Source organism: Hemicordylus capensis, chromosome 2 (genome assembly GCF_027244095.1).
Source record: "Hemicordylus capensis ecotype Gifberg chromosome 2, rHemCap1.1.pri, whole genome shotgun sequence".
NCBI classification, from domain to species: domain Eukaryota; kingdom Metazoa; phylum Chordata; class Lepidosauria; order Squamata; family Cordylidae; genus Hemicordylus; species Hemicordylus capensis.
The window spans coordinates 322,249,071-322,272,749 of NC_069658.1; the positions used below are offsets into that span (position 1 = coordinate 322,249,071).

The 23,679-nt window shown below is 44.6% G+C and overlaps 1 protein-coding gene across 13 annotated transcripts in view; it reads right to left on the reverse strand.

Annotated features, from left to right (window-relative positions):
- Window positions 1-9,648: 9,648 nt before the first annotated feature.
- Window positions 9,649-23,679, reverse strand: part of SEMA3G (semaphorin 3G) — a 147,287-nt gene continuing 133,256 nt past the window's right edge. For 11 of the 13 annotated variants that reach the window (XM_053299543.1, XM_053299540.1, XM_053299539.1 and 8 more), the window contains 7 exons: window positions 21,754-21,898; window positions 19,933-20,164; window positions 19,151-19,242; window positions 17,708-17,749; window positions 16,058-16,283; window positions 14,046-14,185; window positions 9,649-12,064 (listed from right to left, as the gene is read on the reverse strand). In XM_053299543.1, the coding sequence (XP_053155518.1) occupies window positions 11,609-12,064; window positions 14,046-14,185; window positions 16,058-16,283; window positions 17,708-17,749; window positions 19,151-19,242; window positions 19,933-20,164; window positions 21,754-21,898 (1,333 nt within the window). In that variant the 3' untranslated portion in view covers window positions 9,649-11,608. The remainder of the gene's footprint in view (window positions 12,065-14,045; window positions 14,186-16,057; window positions 16,284-17,707; window positions 17,750-19,150; window positions 19,243-19,932; window positions 20,165-21,753; window positions 21,899-23,679) is intronic. The other 2 variants (XM_053299535.1, XM_053299547.1) reach the window with 2 other exon arrangements.

Here is a 23,679-nt window from a genome sequence, read left to right on the forward strand (position 1 = left end):
TGTGCTCACCTTGAAGCAGAGGTTTGGTGCTTGGGATTACTTCTGGGCATGGCACTCCTACTGGACGCCCAGGTAGAAGCTGTGGCCAAGAATGTTTTTTACCACCTCCCTCTGGAGAAATCAGACCTGACCTCAATCATTCACACCCCAGTCGCCACCAGATTGGGTTACCATCATGTGCTTTATGTGGGGCTGCTCATAATTTACATTTGAAGTTGGGCGGAGAATGTTGGGCAAGTTTTGGGAATGTGGCATGGGAACCAGACTTAGGCAGGTTCAGATATCGTGATCATGCCTCCCAGGAGTGTGCACTGTCACATGTCAGAAAGCCTGGGATGTGAATGGTTTGCGGGCTTGCAGGAACTTTACCTGCCTACTGCTTCTATTGAAGCCCTTCAACATGTTTTCCCACTGCCAGAAGTGTGGGTGGCTGGCTGACAGGCAAGCAGGAGGGCACAAGAGATGGACCCTTCTCAGCTGTGATACCCAGGTTATGGGGTAACCTTCTAACACAAGTACACCTTCTCCCCATCACTGCCCCAATTTAGGAGGGGCAGAGAAGACTGGTGCTCTCTTTTTTTAAAAAAAAATGCTAAAGTAATTATTTTATTAGGTTTGTCCTATTGCTTGCCCTGCTGCTTTAAAAGCTGTCATTTTCTTTTTTCATCATAGGTTGTCAAGCTATTTTGAATGCACAGAAATGCAGAAAGATATGTTATAATGATAAAAACACATCAGACGTGTTTTGCTGGACCAGATTAAGACCTATTTGCTCAAGTATTGAATCTCAGCAGTTAGCAGGCACTATGGGAAACACCTATATTGGGCAGCCGTGATATAGGAAGATGCTGAAAGGCATCATCTCACATTGCGCGAGAGATGGCAATGGTAAACCCCTCCTGTATTCTACCAAAGACAATCACAGGGCTCTGTAGTCACCAGGAGTCAACACCAACTTGACGGCACTTTACCTTAGTGGTCTACCAAAAACTGGTCAATGGTTCCCCAATGCAACCCACTCTCTCTGCTGCCCATCCTTACACTAGGACACTTACTCTTCTAGTCCTCAGGCTTCTTTCTGGGCTAGCCACGATCAGTCCAGCCCCTCTATGGCTTCCAATAATTGGCACTAAGGAAACCTTCCATATGGAAGTCCATTAGGTGGGGCAGAGATACAAACAAGCTGAGCTATAGTATGAGATAGGGAAAAGAAACAAGGCAGCATGATGAAAGCATGCCACCCACTTGGAATCCAGGCCTGAACAGGATCCAAAATCTCCCAGCCTCAATGGACCCCTGATAATGAAACATCTCATGAGATTTTTCTGCCTTTGTGATTTTGCGTGTCAGTCTGAATACTGAGCACAGATTCATTCTAACAGTGACCAGGCATCTGGCAGCGGCTGTAAAAAGACCAAAGAGGACAAATCCAGATACTGGAATGCCAGATTAGAGGCAGTTTCACCCTTCACTGTGGTTCAGCCAGTGACCAATACTGTACTGCTAGATATCTCAACACCCACCCACCCTCCAAAAATACCTGCAGCACTTTCTGCCTTCTATCTCCTCATACCTATAGAGAGGCGCCACACCCCTGGATGATAGCCTAGATACTTCATTTTTAGCAGGACAGAGATGCTTTAAAAAAAAGTTTTTTAAAAATCAGATTTTGAATTTTTCAGTATATGCTAATTTTTAAAAGAAAGCTACACTTTTTAAAAAAAAACTGGTTTAAACTAAAATCCGCATTAAATGCAAACATATTATCTTAAAACTGAACATATGATCCTCCTCTGAAAAGAGCCTTTGTAAATGAGAGGATTAGTTGCAGCAGGATCGGTTGGTTTGTACACTTTATTTAATCTAGAGGCAGTGTGGGCTGTATACACTCTCCACGTGTGCCCCCGCTGTTGTACAATCCCGGCTGGCACTAACTCCCTCACTTCCAGCCCAGAGCCTGGCTTGCCTTTCCTGTTCTTTCTCTTGGCAGTGGCAGGGAGTGGGAGGGCACAGGCAGAAGAAGGGGAGAGGGAAGAGAAAGAGAGGCCATGTGGGGAGTCCAGGGTGTGCCATGCCAGGCCAGGAGGGAGAGCAAGGGGAGGAGTGAAGAGAAGAGAGACGGAGGAAGTGCATACACTAAAATGCACATGAAACAATCCTCTCTCGTCCAACTCGGGAGAAATGTGATTTATTTATTTATTTAGCTCCATTTCTAGAGTGGATCTGGGGGCCATTTGTCACAGAAAAGCATGGCTTTACACGTGTGTCATGTATCTGGGGAGCAACATCCTCCATAGAAATAAGCCCTGAAGCTGAATCAAACTGCCATTTAGAAGACCTCAAAGGCTACTCTCTTGTGCAAAGGGGAAAAAAAGTGGGAAAACATCTTTGCCAATCATCATACAACATAATAGTTCCTATACTTATAGTACAATATTGAGTTAGATGGACCAATAGTCTGACTTGATATAAGGCTGCTTCCTATGTTCCTTTGACACTTACCTTCCATGTCATGGTGAACCACTTTTTGTGTGGAGGGGGGACAGGGCAGTTCTAGACAAAGGAGAAGGCTCAGAATAGACTAAAACAGAAAGGAACACTTGAAAGGAGAAGCTCCTTCTAAAGTTGATTCCAATGAGGACTTCTCTCCAAAAACCTGTCATAGGTGCAGGCTGAAAGAAAGACCTAATTTGGGAGTATTTTGAAGAAATACCTTCACTGCGCAAAAAAGAAAAATGTGGAAAATGTAAAGAGTGCAACAGTTAGATGCAAGGCACTGTTGTCAGAATGAAGCAACATTAAAAACAATATATTTTAATGCTCATAGCAATGAATTAGTATAGACTTTTATTTTGAAAGTATCTAAATAGTTAATGGAGATTTTTTATATATATTAGTTTTAAACTTGGCTCATTCTTTGATGATTTAAATCAGATTTAAATTGACTTGATCTCAATCAACTCTGGTTTTTGAAGGAGGATACTAATGCTCCTGTCCAATATGGCACACATCCCCAAAGTGACTGACTCAGCACCTTAAGTTTATGCACGTAAATCTACTTTTAATCCAGACCCCCACTGAATTTAAACTGGTTCTCTAGCTATTAATATACTACACTGCAGGAAATCAGAAGTATGTATAAGTAACACAAGACAGGCTAAAAGGCATTCTGGCAGCCCGACCTTATGCTTGTTTTCTTGGAAGCAAGTCAACTGGAGTTTAATGGCACTTACTCATGGGCAAATGTGCACAGGAAATAACAGCTTCAGGTGGCAATCACAGAGAAATCAATAGGATTTATGTATAAATAAACAGACTTAGGATCAGATTGTTCGGGTATCTGCAATAGCTTGATGCTGTTGAACACTAGAATGCAGTGCCCGTTTACTTAGCAGGTGGCGCATGGCCATTAAAAAAAAAGTGCTGCTGCAGGATTTGTAAGGTATCTGAATGGTGAGAGATTTTTTTAAAAAATTCTTCCTTAACTGAGCCAAGTGGAGCATTGTCTTTAATGCTGAAGAAAAATGTACTGCATACACAGATAACAAAACCCCACTCTTTAGCCTCTCTCACCCTATGTGTTGTTTTGCCTCAACTTATGCTCACTTTCCACTTTGTAGGCATTCTGCAAAAATAAACTGAGTGTAATTCTATTCCAGCAGATGCAGGAAAGAAGTTCATTGTCTGTCTGTCTTCTCCCCTGACCCCTTCACACACGCAGCTTCAAAGACCTGCCTGCACATTAGCTCATGGGGCTGTATCTAGAGAAGGCAAAGATCACAAAGGCTGTCTCCTTTCAGAAGGAGTTCTCTTGACAGCGGATAGATCACATATCAAGTATACACTAGACACACAAGGCTTCAATTCCCATCTCTCTCCCCACAAACATAATAATGGTAGTCATTTCTATCAGTCATGTTTCTGCCTTGAGAACCTTTATATGCTTAGCAATTTGGCCTTCCATTGAACTAGAAAATGCTCTGATCAACAAACAGAACAAGTCTAGGAGAACTGAGGCAAAGGGGGAAATAACCCTTTCCTAAGACCTCACAACAAATCCATGACTATGCTAGCAATCCATTCACATTAAACTTGAGGTTACATTTTATCCAACTGGTGTATGTGATTGTTAGTTACTATCCACAGCAATGGATGGATAGATGCACATCTGTGATTGGGGAACATTCATAAGTATTTCCATAATGAACAGAAAGCCAAGGTTTGGTGCACATATCGTGCTCTTCTTACTAGCAAATTAGTGCTTGAATTCTCCTATCATTATTATAGAAAGGTAGGGGGGTGGTTCCTTAGATTTTATGATGGCCCCTTTAGAAGAAAATGGGGCCCATGATGTGGCTTCAATTAGGAAGAATCAAGAGGCGGGGCTTGCAAATTACATCAAGGGCTTACTTTTCCCTCCAGAACTTGTAGCAGTCTGACAAACTACCTCCCTTAAAATGTGGGGTACGAAGTCTACCTCACAGCAGCAGCCAGTACTGCAAGCCAAGAGCAAATGAAGGCACAAAGCCAAATGCTGAGTTTTTGGCGTCCCCATTTCACATATCTTCATAACCCTCAGAATGGGGGGAGGAATATTCCCAGCGACAGGCAAGTTTATGCTTGCAGAACACAAGATGTATCTGTTAGTGAGCTGGTCTGGACGATCATCTGCCGGCACACGCGATCAGGACAGGGACGCGCTGAGAGAGCACCCGCCTTGACCTCACTGCAGGAATTCTCAACATGCGGTAAACCCAGAGGGTTTTGGAACACGTAGGGGGAATTCAGATGAATGCCCCCCCCCTCACATGATTAAAGAATGCTCTGACAGCACATCAAACGTCCTGCAGTGATGTCAGGACAGGCAGGCTCTCAGCGCCTCCCTATCCTGACTGTATGTGCCAGTGGGCAATTGTTCAAACCAGCCCAGAATCTATATCAAGCTATTCCCAATAACTGTTCACACTACTGTATTCACATACAATCACATGTATAATATCATGTGACCTCAATATCTCTCAGTACTGTTTTGTTTTTCAATCACTATGCCACTCTGCTCTCCCTGCATCTAGAGCTTGTGACAATTCCCCCCACCCCCGCCGGCACTCAGTGTCCATCCTTGCCCCCTGTGATTCATACTTCTTCCTGATCAATGGGGTGTTGTTGATTTAAAGGTGAACCATACAGCTGTTCCTCTCCTTTTAATTAGAATCTAGGCAAACTGTCATACTTGCTTTCCCCTCAAGCCTTGTAAAGGTTGTATGGGGTAAAACAGCTATTTAGCCCCAATATTTAACCACAATGATATTTATGGCATCAATATTTCTTTCCCCCAAAATTGCACCCAGGTGAGGGCCACTCCTCAGGGAGTTCCTGCTGCATAGAAACTGAGAGAGATCTTTTTAAAGGGGAGCTGGTTGCAGAGGCGTATCTAGGGAAAATAGCGCCTAGGGCAAACACTGAAATTGCACCCCCTGTCCAGGCATCTGACACCCATCTTTCAGATAACTTTACCATAATAACAGCTGAAAAATACAAGTCAGGCTCGTTAATCTTTTACTATTTCAAAAACTATTTTAGCAGTGGACTTAGCCAGACCAAAAAATGCTGGAAAACTACAAATTTCAGTATGCTGGGGCTCATGAAATACCCAAATACTATGTGGAGGTGTACTTGGAAAACTAAACAGAAGTGCCTGTCTAATTCTCTACTATGCATTGTAGCATCACCATTACATAAGTTTTAAAAATAAATGGAGAATTTGACTTTTTCCAGATACTCTGTAAATAATTAAAGGATATGCAGAGTAAACTGTGTCACTGCTTGGAACATATTCTAGTATTTCAGAAAGACAGTTAAAATGAGAGAAAGAGAGCAAGAAACTCCCAGTGGGCCTTAATATTAAGGATTTCACACTGATTCAAAGACAAATTCACCATTAATAGCCATATTAGCAAGACATCACATTTAACTCACTTATCACAAGAAGCAAAGTAAGAGCAAATGAATACAATCCTAGCTCATAAGCATCAGCTCAGTATTCACAAGCCCTGATTCTCTGTACATAGTGCCAATCTGAATATGTGTACAGTGACTTATATTATATATTATTATTATTTTACCTGTAGCCCCTTCGGGGGGCTTCCTAAATGCTGGGGGGTTTGCAAAGGTTCCTCCTCCCCCCACTGGCCTCTAGGGCCTCACAGGGACCATTTGAGCATGTGCGGTGGCCATTTTTAAAAATCTTTTTTAAAAATGGCTGCCAAAAACAAAATGGCCACCACGCATGCTCAAATGGCCTCTGCAAGGCCTGGCATGACCTAGGGCCTCACAGAGGCCATTTGAGCATGCATGGTGGCCATTTTGTTTTGGGCAGCCATTTTTTTTTAAAAAAATTAATTTTACAAAATGGCACCCCCCTTCAAGTGGTGCCCAGGGCACGTGCCCTGCCTGCCCTACCCCTAGATATGCCCCTGGTTGGTTGTACATGGAAACTATTCTTTATATAAACAGAAAAGCCATCACCACAAAGAACAAAAGTCCATTCGTAGAGCTACTAGATTATATAAAAGCTGAAGCAAAGACCCACCCTGAACACGTTCTTGTCAGAGAGTTCCTCTGGACACAAAGAATGTACCAAGTTCTATTGACTCCTGTCTCAGAACTAGACATCTAGGTAGACCTTAGAATTCAAGCTGCATTAGACATTTGTGTTATTAGTAATATTATTAGTAATTACAGGAGAATGGTGTCCATGTATATGTCCCTTGAACGCTTTGATATCTCTTGTGCTTATGGTCTGCTTTCTTTTTCAACCCACTGTTTTATCTCTAATTTGGCTTATACAGTGCAAGTAGAAAGTTATTGCAGTTCTAGACACTTTTGGAAATTCCAAAGTAAAACTGTTGTGCCATGCAAACAGAACCCTTAGTTTTACAGCTTCCATGGGCAATTTTTTGGCAGGAAAAGTTGATGCATTTGTTCTGAGTGCCAAATTCTGAGGGATCCTTTTGATGCAAAGACAGCTTCAAAGATCAGCATGAATAAAACAAAATACTCATCTGCTGAACTAGCAAGTGATGGTTGTCTAAAAAGGAAGTAGATCTCTCACTAAATAGTCCTGGAAGGACAGAGGTGGTTGTTGTGAAGCAATACTTTAAAACAGGGAGTGTTTGCCTATTGAGGTAATTGCTAAGGTGAATGTTTGATAATTGGCTCAGATTAGCACATTTAACAATTTCATTGTTCTCTTCTAAAGACAGAAGCACTAGCTTTGATTATCTGATCAAATTCCAGGATTATTTTCCTTTCTCTACATTGATTTTTCAGATTCAATTGGACAGATTTTTTACCCTTCTTGGTTGATTGATAGGACTTCACACTGCTCTGAGAAATATTGTATGTTTAGCAATACACATACAAATCAAACAGAAGGGGAAAAACCACCCAGAAGCCCTTATAATAAAATCTGTCAGATACTTGACAAAATGCAAGAGTTTTCACTTGGCATCAGGTCAATATGTTTGCATTCCAAAATGAAGGTCCTGACTCTGGTAGATATCCATCTAACGTCTGCAGGGGAACATATGCCAATGATCTCCAAAAGGGCATATATTTCCATAGGGCCTGAGAAAAATCCAACATGCTTGTACCAAAACTGTGTGGTTGGATTCTATATTTCATGTGAGATACGAGTTGCATAATTAGAGTCTACACCTGCTGAATTTTTTGTGCTCCTTGCTTACACATGAAAAATCCAGCCAGTGTAGATAAGCATTCACAGTGGCAAGGGTGGACTGCTGTGATCTACTTCCCCACTACAGGTTGTGCGTACAAAATGGCCTGGTAATTGGATCCGATTCAATGCAAGGTGTATCGGCCAACTATGCATCAGATCGGATCTTGGTAATGACAAGGACTGATTAAATCCACTCCAAATCAAGGTTGCCCAATAGACCCTGCATCCAATCATATTGAGTCAGACCATGCCTAGTATGATCTCCCCCCCCCTTTTGATTAAAAAAAAAAAAGCTGCTACCTCTGTGGGTGGCAGCAGAGCAGCGGTGGTGTTTAAAAGCACCACCTTTCTCCCCAGCAACTGCCCCACGATCACTTAAGGAAGGAGGCAATATCATTATGTTGCATCCTTTCTCCAGTGCATTACTGGGGGGGGGGGGCGGCGGGATGGCTGACCTCTACAGCAAAGTTTGTCAGAACCAGCCCAGTGCTGCAAGGTAACAATTTTCAGAAGTATTTTTAGAAGCACATGCAGTGGTGCACCTAGGTAATTTGGGGGCCTAGACCACTCCCAGCATGAGCCCCCCCATTAAAAAAAACCCTGAAGGAGGGGCTCTGCTGTTGCTGTCCCCACCATGCTGAACCACCAATCTTTTCCATAATTTTAGCAGCCATGCGCATGGCCAGGGGTGGGGATGAGCCTAGCAGGCCTCCCCGACCCCATAGCGGCGGGGGTGGATGGAGTGGCTGCTAGGCCTGTCTGTCTGGCCCAGTGGCCCTTGAGAACTGCAAGGTGCTCCAGTGCACCTGCACAGTTGGAATAGCTTATCGCAAGTGGGCTTTTGCAGTCTATCATTAACCAGTTAAAGTGGGAAAAGAGGGCCCCAATCCTTTCTTCCCGCGGGAGGAGCCCCCCAAGTCCCTTCCTCCCCAACTGGAGAAGACAATCTATCTTTCCCCAGGGACATTAAAAGAGGAAACCCACAAGAAGAATGCAGGGATCCTCACAGCCAGAAGTGATAAGCCATTTTTAGGGATGTTTAACGCCAACTCAACAAGCAGATTCCCCCTAGGGAGAGTCCACTTGCTGGTTGTAGACTCACATCCAATGACGGGAAATGGGTTATCACTGGAATTGCGACCAGGGGGAATCCCCATGACAGCCCTTTTAAATGCAGCGACTGCAGACTACAAGCAGAAACACTCGCCCTTGTCTCCAAGCTGGGATGATACAACACAAGTAACCCTGCCTACTGAAAGGTGGTGGTTACAATGGCTTCGCCAGGCACTGCCTTTCTGGACAGAGTGCAGTTCCCAGAAACACCAGCAGCAACTAATTTTTATCAGGTCTGCCCATAGGTCCCAGGAGCAGCTGTGCGGACACCACACAGCATCCATTTTCAGGGGAAAGCATCCCTTCTTGCATCTGCCAAGCCAACAGTCCACTGCCCACTTGCTTCCATTTCTCAGGTACTGCTCAGCATCCCTCCCCCAAGACCCCAGGACAATTGGAAAGTGCCCTTTGCCATCCTGCAGTTGTCAGTGATTGTGCTTGTGCATGGCTGTCTGGTTTCATAGTTCTTGCATAAGCAGTGCTGTGAGTGGTGTGATGAAAGTGTTAAAATGCCTTCACCCTGCTAAGGATGGGTGATCAATGCTGAAAAGGCATGCTCGCAGTGGGCACGACCCCCTAATGCTGTATCCAATGGTTGCAGCTTCACTAGCATGCTGCCGCCTTGGCCGCAATATGGCAACACGAGTGGAACAGAGCAGACTAGGAAGAGGAATGGACTCCTTTTCCCAGAAGCCACAGGCTGCGAAACCTCAGTTGAACAATCATCTTCAGCATGATTTCCAGCTTCACCGATTAACCACAGCTTCGTCTACCCAAGGTTTCACACTATGTCCGAATGGGGCTGTGGTAATTTGAGCTTTATTATCTTGCCTCTGGGCACATACACTCTTCTATAAGTGTTTGAGAAAAACAATCAACTTGGGTTGCATACAGTGTCATTGTAGGAAGAGGTTCTAACAATAAATCTCAGTCTCAGGCACAGCTTGCTATGAGACCATTCATTGTGTGGATGAATGTCAAATCATTGAAAGCAAAAGAGGAAACTTGCCCCACAGCCTGAACCTGCTGCATAAGGGTTTGATTTATTTGTTGAACAAACTGGTGGTTTCCATTCAGCTGTTGGTGTTTAATCAATTTCATCTAAGGAATCAACACAACCTCAGAGACAACAGGAATGGAAGACAGAGGTAAATAGCCTTCCAGGGCTCTGACACTGGGCCATGGCAATGTTGCATGCCCTAGTGAATCTTGCGAAGGAATGGCTGAAAGACACAGACTGGGAAGATCCTGTGTGTGGATTAAAATATAAGGCTGTTCTGGGGTTGCATGCAAAGCACAGGGCATTTTGCATACATAAGGCCAAGGACCAAATTTCACTTTAAACTGCAACCACGTGTAATGGCAGCTCAGGGACTCCTCCTTTGCTGCAAAGTGCCTGCAGGGAGCACACTTTGTGGCTGAAAGGGAAAGGGAGAAGGAGGTGCTGAACTCTTCTCCTGCCACCCTCATTTCCCTCCTGAAATTCCTGCTACTACTACAAATTGCTCTCTGGCTTTGCAACTGAAAAGGATTCATCTGGCTGAAATGCAGCAGGTCATCTGGCCAGAAATTACTTTTGAGCCTCTCTTGCACTATTTATGTGACAATCTGATAGTTGTTCGTGTGGAAAAGAAAGGAGAAGAGTCATTTGAAATAAAAATGATCAGCTTAGCCAATGTGGTTTCATATTCACATTACAAACATAAGTGGAACAAGAAGAGCCACTTTAAGTCTTATATATGAAACCTTTCCAAAGCTTTCTGCCTGTTAACCACAGAAGGGATGCCAACCCTTCAGAACTAGCCTGGAGTCTCCAGAAATCAACATCAATCTCCATGTGACGACTGAAACAATCCTGGAGATTTTAATGGCTTGATTGGGGGGGGGGCAGATTGGATTAAAAAAATGGGGGAGGGGGAAATCAAGGAATATCTTCAGTCAACGTTGACAACCCCAAACCAGAGCCATAGTAAGCTTGGGGCAATGAGGTTCCTAGATCTACAACTAACATTGCCTTCCTCCACCTCCCCGCAAGGACAATCACATCCATTCACTCTCTCATATCATACATTTCAGGCAATTGCACTGGAACTGGGCATCTGCCCCCCCCCACCCCCAAAAGGACCGATCTTGTCACCCGGTGTTGATAGCTGATGTTTCTGGCACTTGTCACTCCAGCAGAGCTCTGTTCCCTGTGTCCAAACCCAGCTGCAATTATCCATCATTCCCACCTGTTGTGGCTTCTACCACTACTGCTGATAGTCTCCCTTTGCCTGTAACCTGACACATGGTTGGGTGTCCCCTCCCAGAACTCATGCCTCTGCATCATGTAGTTCGGTCATCATTAATGCCCTACCCATAGGGTTCAGCACTGGATATATACACTATATCCAATATACACTGCATTGGGAAACCATGTTGTTCATGAGTAAGGCTATTCAGTGCCTTTCCAGGTATGAAATAAACCACCACCAATATGTGAGTGAAAGGCACCAGTCAGGGATAAGGAGGAAATGCTCCAGCTCTGGTCTTGAGTCATTGTCACCAATGCCAGGGGCACAGGGAAGTCGTGTGCTCCCAGCAAGAAATGTCTCCAGGCTCAGCTGATCAGCAAGGTGGGCCCTCCCATCTGGACAAGCCCCGTCATAAGGACTGTTGCTAGAGACGGTGGTTCTCATTCATGAGGAGGAAAGCCGGTCCATAATGATCTTTCTCCTCTCATGTTCTCCTCTTGCCAAGTACTGGCTCTCCTTCCTCTTATGTGGCTGCTGCTTGCCTAGGCACCCGGTTTCTCTCGCTGTGCTGCTTGCCCCGCCCCTTTTTGCCACCATCCAACATGTTTTTGCTCTTCGAGGGCCTGACTTTGTGCCGCAGTTGGCGGTCCCCGCACCATACACGCTCACAATACTCCTCCACTCTCTGCAGGTTGGCATAGCCAATAAGGTGCATGATGTCTTTGAACCACACCCTCTGGCCATGAAGCATGCGGGGATCAGGCACCAGGCAAGGTGGGCGAGGCTGCTCCTCCTCCTGCTCCCGCTGGAAGACCTGCTCCAGCTGCTCACTTTCAATCACATCCAATGTGATTTTGGTGACCGTCTGAGTGAAACTGTGCTCCTGAGCCTTGCAGTAGTAAGTCCCAGCATCCTGGCGGAAGAGCTTGCGGAACAGCAGTCCTTGCTCTGTCTTCATGATCCGCTCATCAGTTTTCACCTAGAAGAAGAAATAACACAGAGGCCAAATTGGTACAGTTTCCAGTGGGGAGCCATGACTGACTCACAGAAGTTGAGTGAATGAATAGACTGACAGCCGGTTAGGAGGAGGTTGTGGCAGAGTTGAGAGTATTCCACGCAAGCATTTCACATTTGGTACTGGGTGCAAATTCAGCAACCTCAAGGCCAAAACATGTTATATTAAATGTATCGTTAAAGCAGACATGAATGGGTTTTTTCCCCCTAAGCAAGAACTGTGGGGGACCAGTCTGGATCAGGACCAAAGTGTTGGGCAAAGAGGGCTTTAACCTTTTGCTCCCACCATGGACTGGCCTCCCCACAGCCTCCTATTTGCCTCAGGAGGAGGGCTTCCATTGGCAGTTTTCTTCCTAGGGCAAGTAGGAGCCATGGGGAGCCCTGATCCAGAGAGGGTTAACGGGTTAGAGCCCCTAGCACACTGAAGTCCTAATGAGGATTCCTCCCCATGGCTCCTACTTAGGGTGAGGGGTGGGGGGAGTGTGTCCATTGTAACGACGCACCCAAGGTAGCATGTAGTTTGACTCTCACCGGCAGCTGCTGCTGGAGATACATTTGCACATCTGACTTCATGTCTAGTTTGGTCCTGAGATTTGGTGGCCTGTAATTTTCAAAGAAACCAATCCTTCTCATTTAAAACTCCCCAGGCTGTACACATTCCCTCTTCCTGCCCATCCATCCTTTGCAATGTTCTGTGAACTTCTCCAGATGCTTCACTCCTCCTTGTATGCAAGCAACAACTTTCTCCTCAACCCCAAATGGTATCTCCGGGAAAACAGCACTCGCCTGAGCTAGCAGCAACACCCAGGAAGGCCACCCAAAGTGCACAGTGCTCTTAGACAGATAAGCATCCTTTACAAACAAAACACCACGACAAAAGAGTGGCATAACAGGCTGGGTCTTGAGGGAGCCTTTGTTCCCCTGCTATTAATGTCTTTTACCTGTAAAAATCCCTTCCAGTCAGTCTCATGACACAAGCCTTGCCTCATAAAGGAAAGCTGTTGCACCCAAAGTCTAAGCTGAGGAAAAGAAGGTGGCAGCAGGCAGGAATCCTTTTAATTTATTCTTTCTTTTTGATGAGTGACTTGTATTTATTTGCCTTACATGCAGAACAAGGAACCCCGGCATGAACGGCACATTCCATTGCTCTGTGTGGTCCTTTAGAAAGCTACAGCAGTTGGGGGAGAGGAGGGGTTTGACACCACTCCACTCTCCCTAGGACACCAATCCTGTCCTTATTAGCAAGCGGCAGTCTTGAAGTGGAACTAAGCAGCTGTGTTTACTGGTCAGTCCTGCCTTCTGTGCCCCTTTTGCTCCAGGGAATTCCCCTCAAACCTCACACTATTATCACTTCTTTCTCAGCTCAGCTCCCTGAGAACTGAACTGGCCTGCTAGCTCTGGGAAGAGAGGGGTGAGACCTCACACAGTAGGAGCGTGGGCTTCTCTACTTTCAGTTTAATTCAAGAATTCCTAGTGGAGTTCGATGGAGCAAGGAAGGCTACGAAACTAAAACGAAGAAGGATAATGGAAGCAGGAACCTCCTGAAAAAGTATATGAGGTAACAGAGGCCAAAGGGAAGAACAAAGAGATTCTAAGTTTAGGCCTTTGCTAGGCCTCTAAGTGCCATGGTGGTGCATTATAATGACATCACTGTGTGATTCAATGACATCATTATAACACGCTGCAGCAGTTAGAGGCCTAGCAAAAACAGCCAGCAAATGGTGGCAGCAGAAGAGGAGGAGGTGGTGGGCAGCAGTGGGTAGCCGGTGGGCACAACAGCACCTTCCGCCGGTTTCTGCCCTTGGCAACCACCTAGGTCTGCCCAATGGCCTGGGTGTGGCCATTGGTATGCATTTAGAGGGAGGCAATAGATTTCTGTTCTGATGACTACAGAAAGTGTTCCCTATTGGAAACAACCAAACTGAATGCAATGGCACTCGCCTCACCTCATCTCGTAGCTCCTCTGGAGACCGGTGAACAAACCATTGCACTGTAGCCTGGGATGACTTGGGGATGCACTCCAAGAAGGTGCTGTTGTGCTCTGTCCCATACACGATCTTTTCCTCTGTGCTGTCAAAGTCATCTACTACAAAAACAAGAAGGTCCACATCAGAGACCAATAGGTCAGCATTCCCCCAAAGACGATCAGGGATGCCCACTGAGCAGAACATTGGTGCTGAACATGGGAGGCCTGGCTCAAGGGGTTACTGGGTAGCTCTTCAGCCCAGCCAGATCTGTCTAATGTACAAAAAAGGGACCACGCTCAGAATTTAAATTCCACAAAGTAGTTGCTCCCGAGGTTATCCAAGACAGGAAAGTATGTATGAGGATTATGTCTTCCTCTATGTCTTCCTAAGTAATTTAGCCTCATTTTTAGTCTACTTTCCAGTAAGCTTATGAGATCACCTGGCGTTCTGTGTGTGTGTCCATGTGTCCCCCACTATCAACTTCAAAACGCCTGGACCAATATGAACCAAATCAGATACAGTTGTAGGGACACGTAGGGACACCTCAACGGTGTAGTTTGTGATGATGTCATCCACCCTGATCCAAGATGGCGGATGTGTAAACTTTTGAGGTGCAAGTGAGCTAACTTTTGAACCACTTAACTGATTTGTACCAAATTTGCTACAGCTGTAGGGACATATAGGGACACCTCAACGGTGAAGTTTGTGACGATGTCATCCACCCCGATTCAAGATGGTGGACATGTAAACTTTGGAGGTGCAAGTGCACTAACTTGTAGACAATCTAACCCATCAGAACCAAATTTGCTACAGCTGAATGGACACACAGCGGATGCCCCAACGGTGTATTTTGTGATGATGTCATCTACCCCAATCCAAGATGGCAGATGCATAAATGTTTGAGGCACAAGTGCACTAACCTGAGGACTCCCTAACCGATTAGAACCAAATTTGGAACAGCTGTAGTGAGTGACACACAGGTACACCTCAATGGTGCTGTTAGTAATGATGACATCCACCCCAATAAAAGATGGCAGACACATGAACTTTTGAGGCTCAAGAGATCTAACTTGTGGACCTTGATTTGCACCAAATTTAGTCCAGTTGTAGAAACAGTGAAAGGAAAGTAGACTGATTAGTTCTTACTAGAACAACTTGTTACCAAACTGTACAATGAAAATATGGCTTCCAGGGAAGTAACCTGCCTAGCGAGCAAGAGGTTGCTAGTTCGAATTCCTGCTGGTATGTTTCTCAGAATATGGAAAACACCTATATGGGGTAGCAGTGGTATAGGAAGATGCTGAAAGGCATCATCTCAGACTGCACAGGAGGAGGCAATGGTAAACCCCTCCTGTATTCTACCAAAGAAAACCACAGGGCTCTGAAGGCGTCAGGAATCAAAATCGACTTGCCAGCACACTTTACCTTCACCTTCTAAGAACATGGTGCTGTATCTTTACATTTTTCAGACCACAAAACATATGCTACCCAAAGCAAAGGTTTGGCACAGGTGCCCAGGAACTATAACTTCCTCATAGGTACATGGAAGACTCACCTAAGATTGATTTAGATATTTGTGATTTTTTGCTCTGTCCCATACAACCCATACATACCACCTAGAGGTTTTTATTAGGTAGTATTATACATGTAAGAAAGACATCAATACATCTGTATGCTGCTTTTCATCTACGCTGGAACTCAAGGCAGCATAAATTACATGGGGGTTCCCAGGCAGTCTCCCATCCATGTACTGGCCAGACTCAGATCAGTTTAGCTTCAGTAAGGTGCTTGCTTCATGTGCCTTCAGACCAGACCCTGGGACCATCACCACACAACAAAGGCCTCGGCTGATACCTGACCAGACTCACAATTTCTCACCCTTTCCATGATTTGAGAACCATGGGTCGTGCAGGTAACATATGAAGGGTCCCTCCAGACACATACCCAACTGCCTCATTCCCCCCATTGTCCATATCACTCATTTCCCTCACATGTCAAATTCTGATCCAGGCACTGGTGCACAGGGTTCCCATTACGGATGTCTTGCCGACGGAACCGACGTTTGCCAGATGCCTGGTACCTGGTGCAGGAGAGCCCATCCCAGGCACAGTAAGGGTCCCGTGCCAGGCAACACTCAGCGCAGGCTGAGCCATAGGTCTCACACTGATGCAGTCTCACCTGGGCAACCCCCAGCCGGGAGCCCACGTAGAGCATTTGCTGTCAAAATAAATAGAGACACAGTAAATTAGACAATAATAAAGAGTCAAGGCCTCGTTCTTCAACCAGCTTCCAAGTCTCCAGGAGAAACCTGGGTCCCATTCCCACTAGGTATTAAAACCAACTTCTAGAAATTGTCTAAAGACTAATCATCCTTAATAACAGTCACCATCATAGGAACATACAAAGCTGCCTTATACCGAGTCAGACCATTGGTCCATCTAGCTCAGTATTGTCTACACAGTGTAGTATCAGCTTCTCCAAGGCTGTAGGCAGGAGTCTCTCTCAACCCTATCTTGGAAATGCCAGTGAGGAAACTTGGAACTTGCATGCCTCTTGGGCAATACTCCACTTTCACTACCTGGCTGGTGGATACTACATTAAAGATTTGTGAAAACTCAGTCTACAACAGCCAGAGTGTAGCTGGCTGTTTTCATGACCTATATGAAAAGGAGCAATGGAAATTTCATATCAGGAGGTATCAAGACCTCCTGGAACTGAGACATATCATCAGTGTGATTTAAGGGACTGGTAAACAGTAGGGAGTCTCCAACCAGTTTCACTATTTATTCTAAGGATTCATGATCATTAAAGTCATGGGCTCTTTTTTTTTTTTTTTAAAGGTCTAACCAAATACAACAAAAACAGATGAATGCCATCTGTTCAGACAGAAAAGAATCAAGTGGTAAAGAAGAGCAAAGAAAAGGATAGACAATTATGAGAGTTTCTGAATAGTAGTAATGTATTAAAATGAAGATATCTCAGGCATGTTTTATGAATATCTCTGTGTTTAATTGAGTGGCATAACTATGCATTAGTCCTTGGGATGGTCATGGTGTCCAAGTATCACAAATCCCAAACTGAGCTCCATCTTTCTGAAGAAACAGAGTTTTTTCCTCCATTCAGCCTTCCAGCAATGATGGGTTCTGGGTATGTATCTAATTAACCAGCACTTAGGAAGAACTCTAGAAATGTCTGCCCTGCAATGAGATCTATATGCACATGCTATGTCTCTGAAACCGGCATGGAGGTATGGATTAGTTGGTTCACGGCATTTGCTAGAAAAACAGAAGCAGCTTTACTTAGAACACCATAACTGGGGAGAGGGGCTCCCTCCCTCCCACCACTGCCTATCATATGGACAGGGAGCTCTCTCGCTCAGTGTGTGTGTGTGTGTGTGTGTGTGTGTGTGTGTGTGTGTGTTGTAATTTAGGAATCCTAGAAAGCTTGATGGGTGGACATGTGTGGTCACATTTGGACAATCAGCTCCCCAGCAACCATTCCATTTGGGAGAGGGCATTATTCAGCAGCACAGCCCGCTGCACACAACATCCACAGCCAGCAATAGTTCTAGGGACTCCCTTCTTACACAGTGGTTTCTCCACCATCCAGCTTGTCCCGTAAAGAAGCCATTCATTACTCACTCTTTTGACAGAAATTTCCATCTCCGTAATAGGGATTGGCGCCTGAGGGAAGGAAAAAGAAATGGTCTCTCAGTTCAAATGTGTCACCAAAATGACCCCTGCCCCATCCCACAGCTGCACATTTCTGTCCTGCATTTCCTACAGACATTCAGGGTCATTCAGCTTTCAGTTATGCTTATACAAATACAAAAGCACAAAGCTGCAAACACACAGACACGCACACAACTGGGCAAATAACTCTGTCCAAGTCAGAGCTTTATTAGAGCTAGAAAGAAAGAAATGCCCTAGGGGAAACTCAACCAATCTTCTTCCTAGCACTACCCATAGTTTGTTCTTCATAGGTCCATCCCTGGGAGAAACCCATGGGCTAGCGGACATAGCGCTAGACATGAGGCTTGGAAGACTGGAATTTAAAACCTACTCAAGCTCCACCATGAACACACCAGGCGGTGGCACTGGGCCAGTTACCCTTCCTCAGCCTCTGTTTTATAGAATGGCAATGTTGACTTGTAAGGATGAATGAGATTATGACCCTAATGCAAAGAGATGCTATAAAAGTGATAATGATAATTTGAACATGATCCTGAAAATATCCAATTATCCCTGCTGCATATGGGAGCTGTGACGATTCAGAACTTCATTAGGCACATGTAATTGACGCTTGAGAACAATTTCTATTCACTGTAAAAAAAATGTAGGTATCTGTATTGGCCCATTAAAAACACAAACTCCAAAACCCAAAGTAGGGTAATACCTTTATTGCTGACTACTTTGTGTTCTTTTAATTAGTCCTAAGAAAGATATTGCCCTACTTTGGATCCCCCCCCACATTCATTGTGGTGCTCATATATGGGAAAGCTTCATCTCTTTCCTTGTCATTAAGTCTTCAAGGTAACAAACTGTATATTGCATAGGAGCATCTTCTATCCACAAGGGCTACACTAGAGTTATACTATACTCCCAAGCTCACTATGATAGAGTTTTTTAATTCTCACTTCCCACTAAAGCCTATACATCTGGCCATACCTTAGTTGCAAGGCACACACTTTGCATACATAAGATCCCAGGCCCTATCCCTCGTATTTCCAGTTAAGAGAGCCTAGGCAGCAAGAGAGGGTTGGACCTCAGCACAAGCCTTGAGGCCAGGCAGTGGCATGACCTGGGAAAAAGTGATGCTTTTAATCCTTGAGTTTTTACTGTCCTCTCACTTTTCACCCTTTTCTGTGAATGGAATGCAATAGTAGGACAGGCAATAGCCTAGAAGCATCCAAGCTGCATGTATGATCAAGACAGGAGGAATATATGCCAATTGCACGTGGGCAAAGATAAAGAGAGTATTAAATCAATGATACATCTAAATGCAGGCATGCTGACCTGGGTGACATGACTGCTCACTCAGTATGACTCTCAGCAGTTTGCATACATGCTGCATTTGTAATTCACCTTAAACACCTGCAGCTCCTCCAAAATGACTTCTTCAGCAGCTGCAAAGTTCCCTCTCTGAAGAGCTATGACTTTAAGGACTGAGCCAGCATCTAGAAGGCAAGGAATGAAAGAGCACACTGACAATCAAGACAATCTCTGTGGTCCCAGATATTCTGAGAGAGGCAAATCTTCTCCTCTCTGCCACAGACACATTTGCTTCTCCTTGGGAATCATGCCATGCCCAGGAATAAGCATTTTAATGACACAAAATGCAACCTTGGAAGTTAGGAAACCTTTGACTCCTGGTTGCACATCTGGTCTCAGACATCTTTATTACTCTTTTTAGCCTTGAATCCTCTTAATGTATAAGCTATTTTTGTAGAAAGTCTTTGGTAACCAAAAGAAAATGGGTTTCTGGATAGACAGAGGTTTTCTTACCCAATCTCTAACTACAGAGAAAACTGGAGCAAGATAAAAGTGGAGAGCCCCTAAAAAAAACCCCCTTCCTTCAAAGATTGTTTCCCCTTCCTACACCTAGTCAAACACACACATCATTTATCGCACTTTAGAATGGGTGCATTTTAGGGCCAAATGACATTTAAAGCATTATGAATCAGAGCTCAGCCCTGGAACATGTGAAGTAATAATAAGGAAGATATTGCCTCTAAATACTTAGTATTCCTTTCCATTACAACTGGCCCCACAGATCTGAGATTAAAGGAAAGGGGGTCCAGGGCCAGTGGTGGTGATTCTGAGGTCTAAGTCCTAACACTCTTCACTATCAGTCTTCAAAACCCGACCTGTGCCAATGAACATGACATCGTACTGCCCATCCTCCGCTTCCACACGGTCCACCACTATCTGTCGCAGGCGGTGCTGCAGGTTGGTTTTCACCAGCACAGGTTGGCGATGTAATGGATACACAGATTTGCTCATCAACGGGTGGGCACGGGCAAAGTGAAGAACCTCATCAGGGAAGTCCTTGGTGGAGGAGTACTGCCGGCTCGGCTGGTTGGTGGTTTTGCTGGGGCACTGGTAAGGAGCAGAAGGTACACCATTTCAGCCAAATGGGAGTCCTCTTTATACTGCTCATCTATCTGCGAGCAGGATCAGTTGCCATAAGAAAAATCCAATATGAATCCTGCCTTATAAAAAGGACTTCAACAAAGCTTATGATAATAGAATTGCCTTGCTAGATCAGATTAAGAAGTCCATTTAATTTTGCTCTGTCTCCACCCACTATCCGTCAAATCTGGAAAAATCTTTTATAAATTAGCCAAATAGCACAGATTCCAACAGAGATTCTTGGGAGAGATGTCACTGTCCAATTGTATCTTACAGCTTAGAAAGGTATCTAATGTTAACATTGGATACCTCAAGCATTAATGATTCTGATGGGCTAGAGCTGTTGTCATTCTATCCCTGATGCTTAGTTTTGGAATCAGTAAAATTGATGACTGCCTCTTTTTTCTTGAAACTTGCTCTGCAGAGACCATGGTGCTTTCCAGATTAAACCCTAAAAGAGTGTCACTACGGTCCTGCTAAGTGTGCCTCCATTACTTCCTGTGTTGTGACACCGCAGTCCCTGCATTGACAGCAAGGTGCAATTCGCATTTCCAATGCCTTCTTTCAGATTTTATCTTTGTGTTCTAGTGCTACAACATTGCAAGTCTGTTGCAGAAAAATAGCTGTATTTCACCGTTGTAGGAGTTTGAGATTCTGGGGATTGTTTTCAATACGATACCACCAAATTAAAGCATTTTACCCCTGTTGTAGGGTTTAATCTGGAAAGCACCCATGCTTTTGTCTTTTGAGCTCCCTCTCTGACTGAGGGACACTTTGGCCAGTTGCAACAATGCCTTGGTGACTATAGGTCAGAAGTGTCTACGTCTTGACTAGAATTTGGCGATACTGAAAATGTAACTACTTGCAACTGTTCATCTTGAGTTATTGCTTTGGCATGAGCCCTAACACACATAGCCAATGTGCATATGCTTATTTGTTAAAAAATAAATAAATCCTAATGCCATATTGCTGGGCCTGTAAGTCTATGATATATTTTTCCTGGAAGTCCACTTGCTCATTTTGAATTGTGTTTCCAGTTCACCCCGTGCCTTAAGATACTGCTAGTCACAAACTTCTTCAATATTAAATAATAATGGAAGGATATGAATGTCATGGGGCGAATAATGACACAGAAGAGAGCTTAATCCAGAGTAAGGACTGCACTTTTAAGTCAGGCTGAGATTCCCTCATGATAAACTGGTGACAGCTCTACCAAAGTCTAATACCTCTGTGTGCTGTTTTGTTGTATGTGTGTGGGAGGGAGGGATTATAATCTATCACAGACTGAGTCTAAAGGGAAGAGAGCCAATTTCCCAAGATTAGCATCTTAGTTTGTGACAGACCATGAAAAGGAAGTACAAGGTAAAGCAAAACAAAAAAAAGCCAATGGAAAAAGCAGTGGGCCACTTTGGTTCAGTGCCAAATGAACTCTGTTCTGAATTCAATTGGAAAGCACCAATGCCCTGCAGCAAGTATGGATCCATCAAGCTACCCCTTCATGCATCTACTCCAGCCACTAACAAGAATTTTTCAAAATAGAAATTTGAGATACTTACAACTCCTGGCCTCGGGTAAGGCACTTTGCCCTCATAGGCTGCCCACTGATGATCAGGGCCATCTTGATGGGCAAATGGCCCATTAAAAACTTCCCAGATGTCAGCCATGCGATATACACAGATGGCAAAGCCTTGGAAGACATTGCTGTAACGAGAGAGGTTTAACCCACACTTAAAACCTGTCTGGGGGAAAGTGCTTCATAAACACATCCACAGCATTGCGAAAGGATTGTTTTTATGTTTACTGAAGTGCGCATTTCAAAGCAAAAGTATATTGGGGTGTGTGTAGCAATGTAACAGTTACATTCCCATTTACATTCCTTACACTTAATTCCACAATAATCTAGGAGGAGTTTGCTTTGTCAATTCTTCAGAACAGAACTTCACAGCATCTATATTTACAGTGTGAATATTGCTTGGGATCTGGCCATCACTCAGTGGAAGAGCACATGCTTCACATGCAAAAGGTCCCAAGTTCAGCCTCTTGGGAAACACCCCTGCCAGAAACCCTGGAGAGATGCTGCCAGTCAGTATAAATACTGAACTAGATGGACCAGTGGTCCGACCCATTATAAGGCAGCTTCCTATCTCCCTATATTCTGAAAAATGGCAATTATAATGATTCCTTAACTCATGAAAAATAGATATGGAGAGAAAACTGGATGCATTGGCATTGCTGATACTAGGCACAAGGGCACATGCCCCAAATGTCCTGAACCTCTTGACTGCCTATCTGTGTCCCCATCAATGACTTTGGCTGAAGCAGGAGGTGGGCGGGGGGCATGCTCTGGGCTGGAGTTAAAATTCCAGCTCAGCAGGTGCTCCCCGCCATTTCCTCCATTGTGCATTGCTCCCCATTTCCTCCATTTTGCATGGTTTGTAATGGAAAGTGGGAAGGATGGAGCCAAGCACCTTCTCCCCAGTTCTTCTTCAACTCTCTATTCCTTCCCTTTCCACTTGGGCACAAAGGGGAGGGGGAGGCGGTTGCGCTGGAGGTTGGTTCTTTTGGTAGAGGACACCCTCAAATTGTGCCCAGCAGCAATACAGCTCCCAGGTTCAATGGAGGGGGCAGCAGCTGGCCCTCATAGAGGCAACCCAGCTGCTGGGCCCAATGGAAGGGCTAGTGCATGGCTCTTGTGCCCAGAGGCAACCCAGCTGCTGGGCTCAATAGAGGAGGTGGCAGGCAGCCACACCACTGGGTTGGTGCTCAGCTCAATGGAGGAGATTGTGGCAAAAGCCCTGGAGAAGGAGGTGAGTAACACACACACCCCAATACTGTTAATCCCCACCCAACCCCCAAATTCTGCTTCGAAAAACTGCATGCCAGCAAAGCTATCAAAAAGAAAAGGGGGGAAAAAGTTGAGGAATAATATATGAATTTACAGTAAACTCTCTCAGACTCCCCAAATTTAATGTGGTGGCAAGTCCACTGCAAGAAGTGATTGCAAAGGGGAAGGGAATTTGAAAATAAAACACTATGGGCCAGGTGCCGGATCCTAATAGGACCCTAACAATGCAGAGTGTGTTGAATTCCTTTAGAGAGCATGAAGGGAAGGTTGTGAGTCTGAGTAAGGCCCTTTCAGCCCAGGGCTCAGATCTTTTAAGTATCTAGCAATAGGGATGTGCAAACATGTTCAACTTCAAACCAGTTCAGAACTGAACTAATTTATTTACGGTCAATGACCAAATAAACACTGCAGCAAAGAGCAATACAGTACAATACAATAACATAAGTAAAAATTTAAAAAAACAGTTTGCAGACACCTTATTTTGCATGCCTCCGAACAAAAGCAAGCAATCCTATGAGTAACTTCTTCATGCTTATCTCCTACAAAGCAAACAATAAAATGTTCCTCAGACCAATCCAAATGTTTCTTTTGATAGGGGGCGATCTGAATGGAACAGGCAATCTCATAGAAAGGGCAG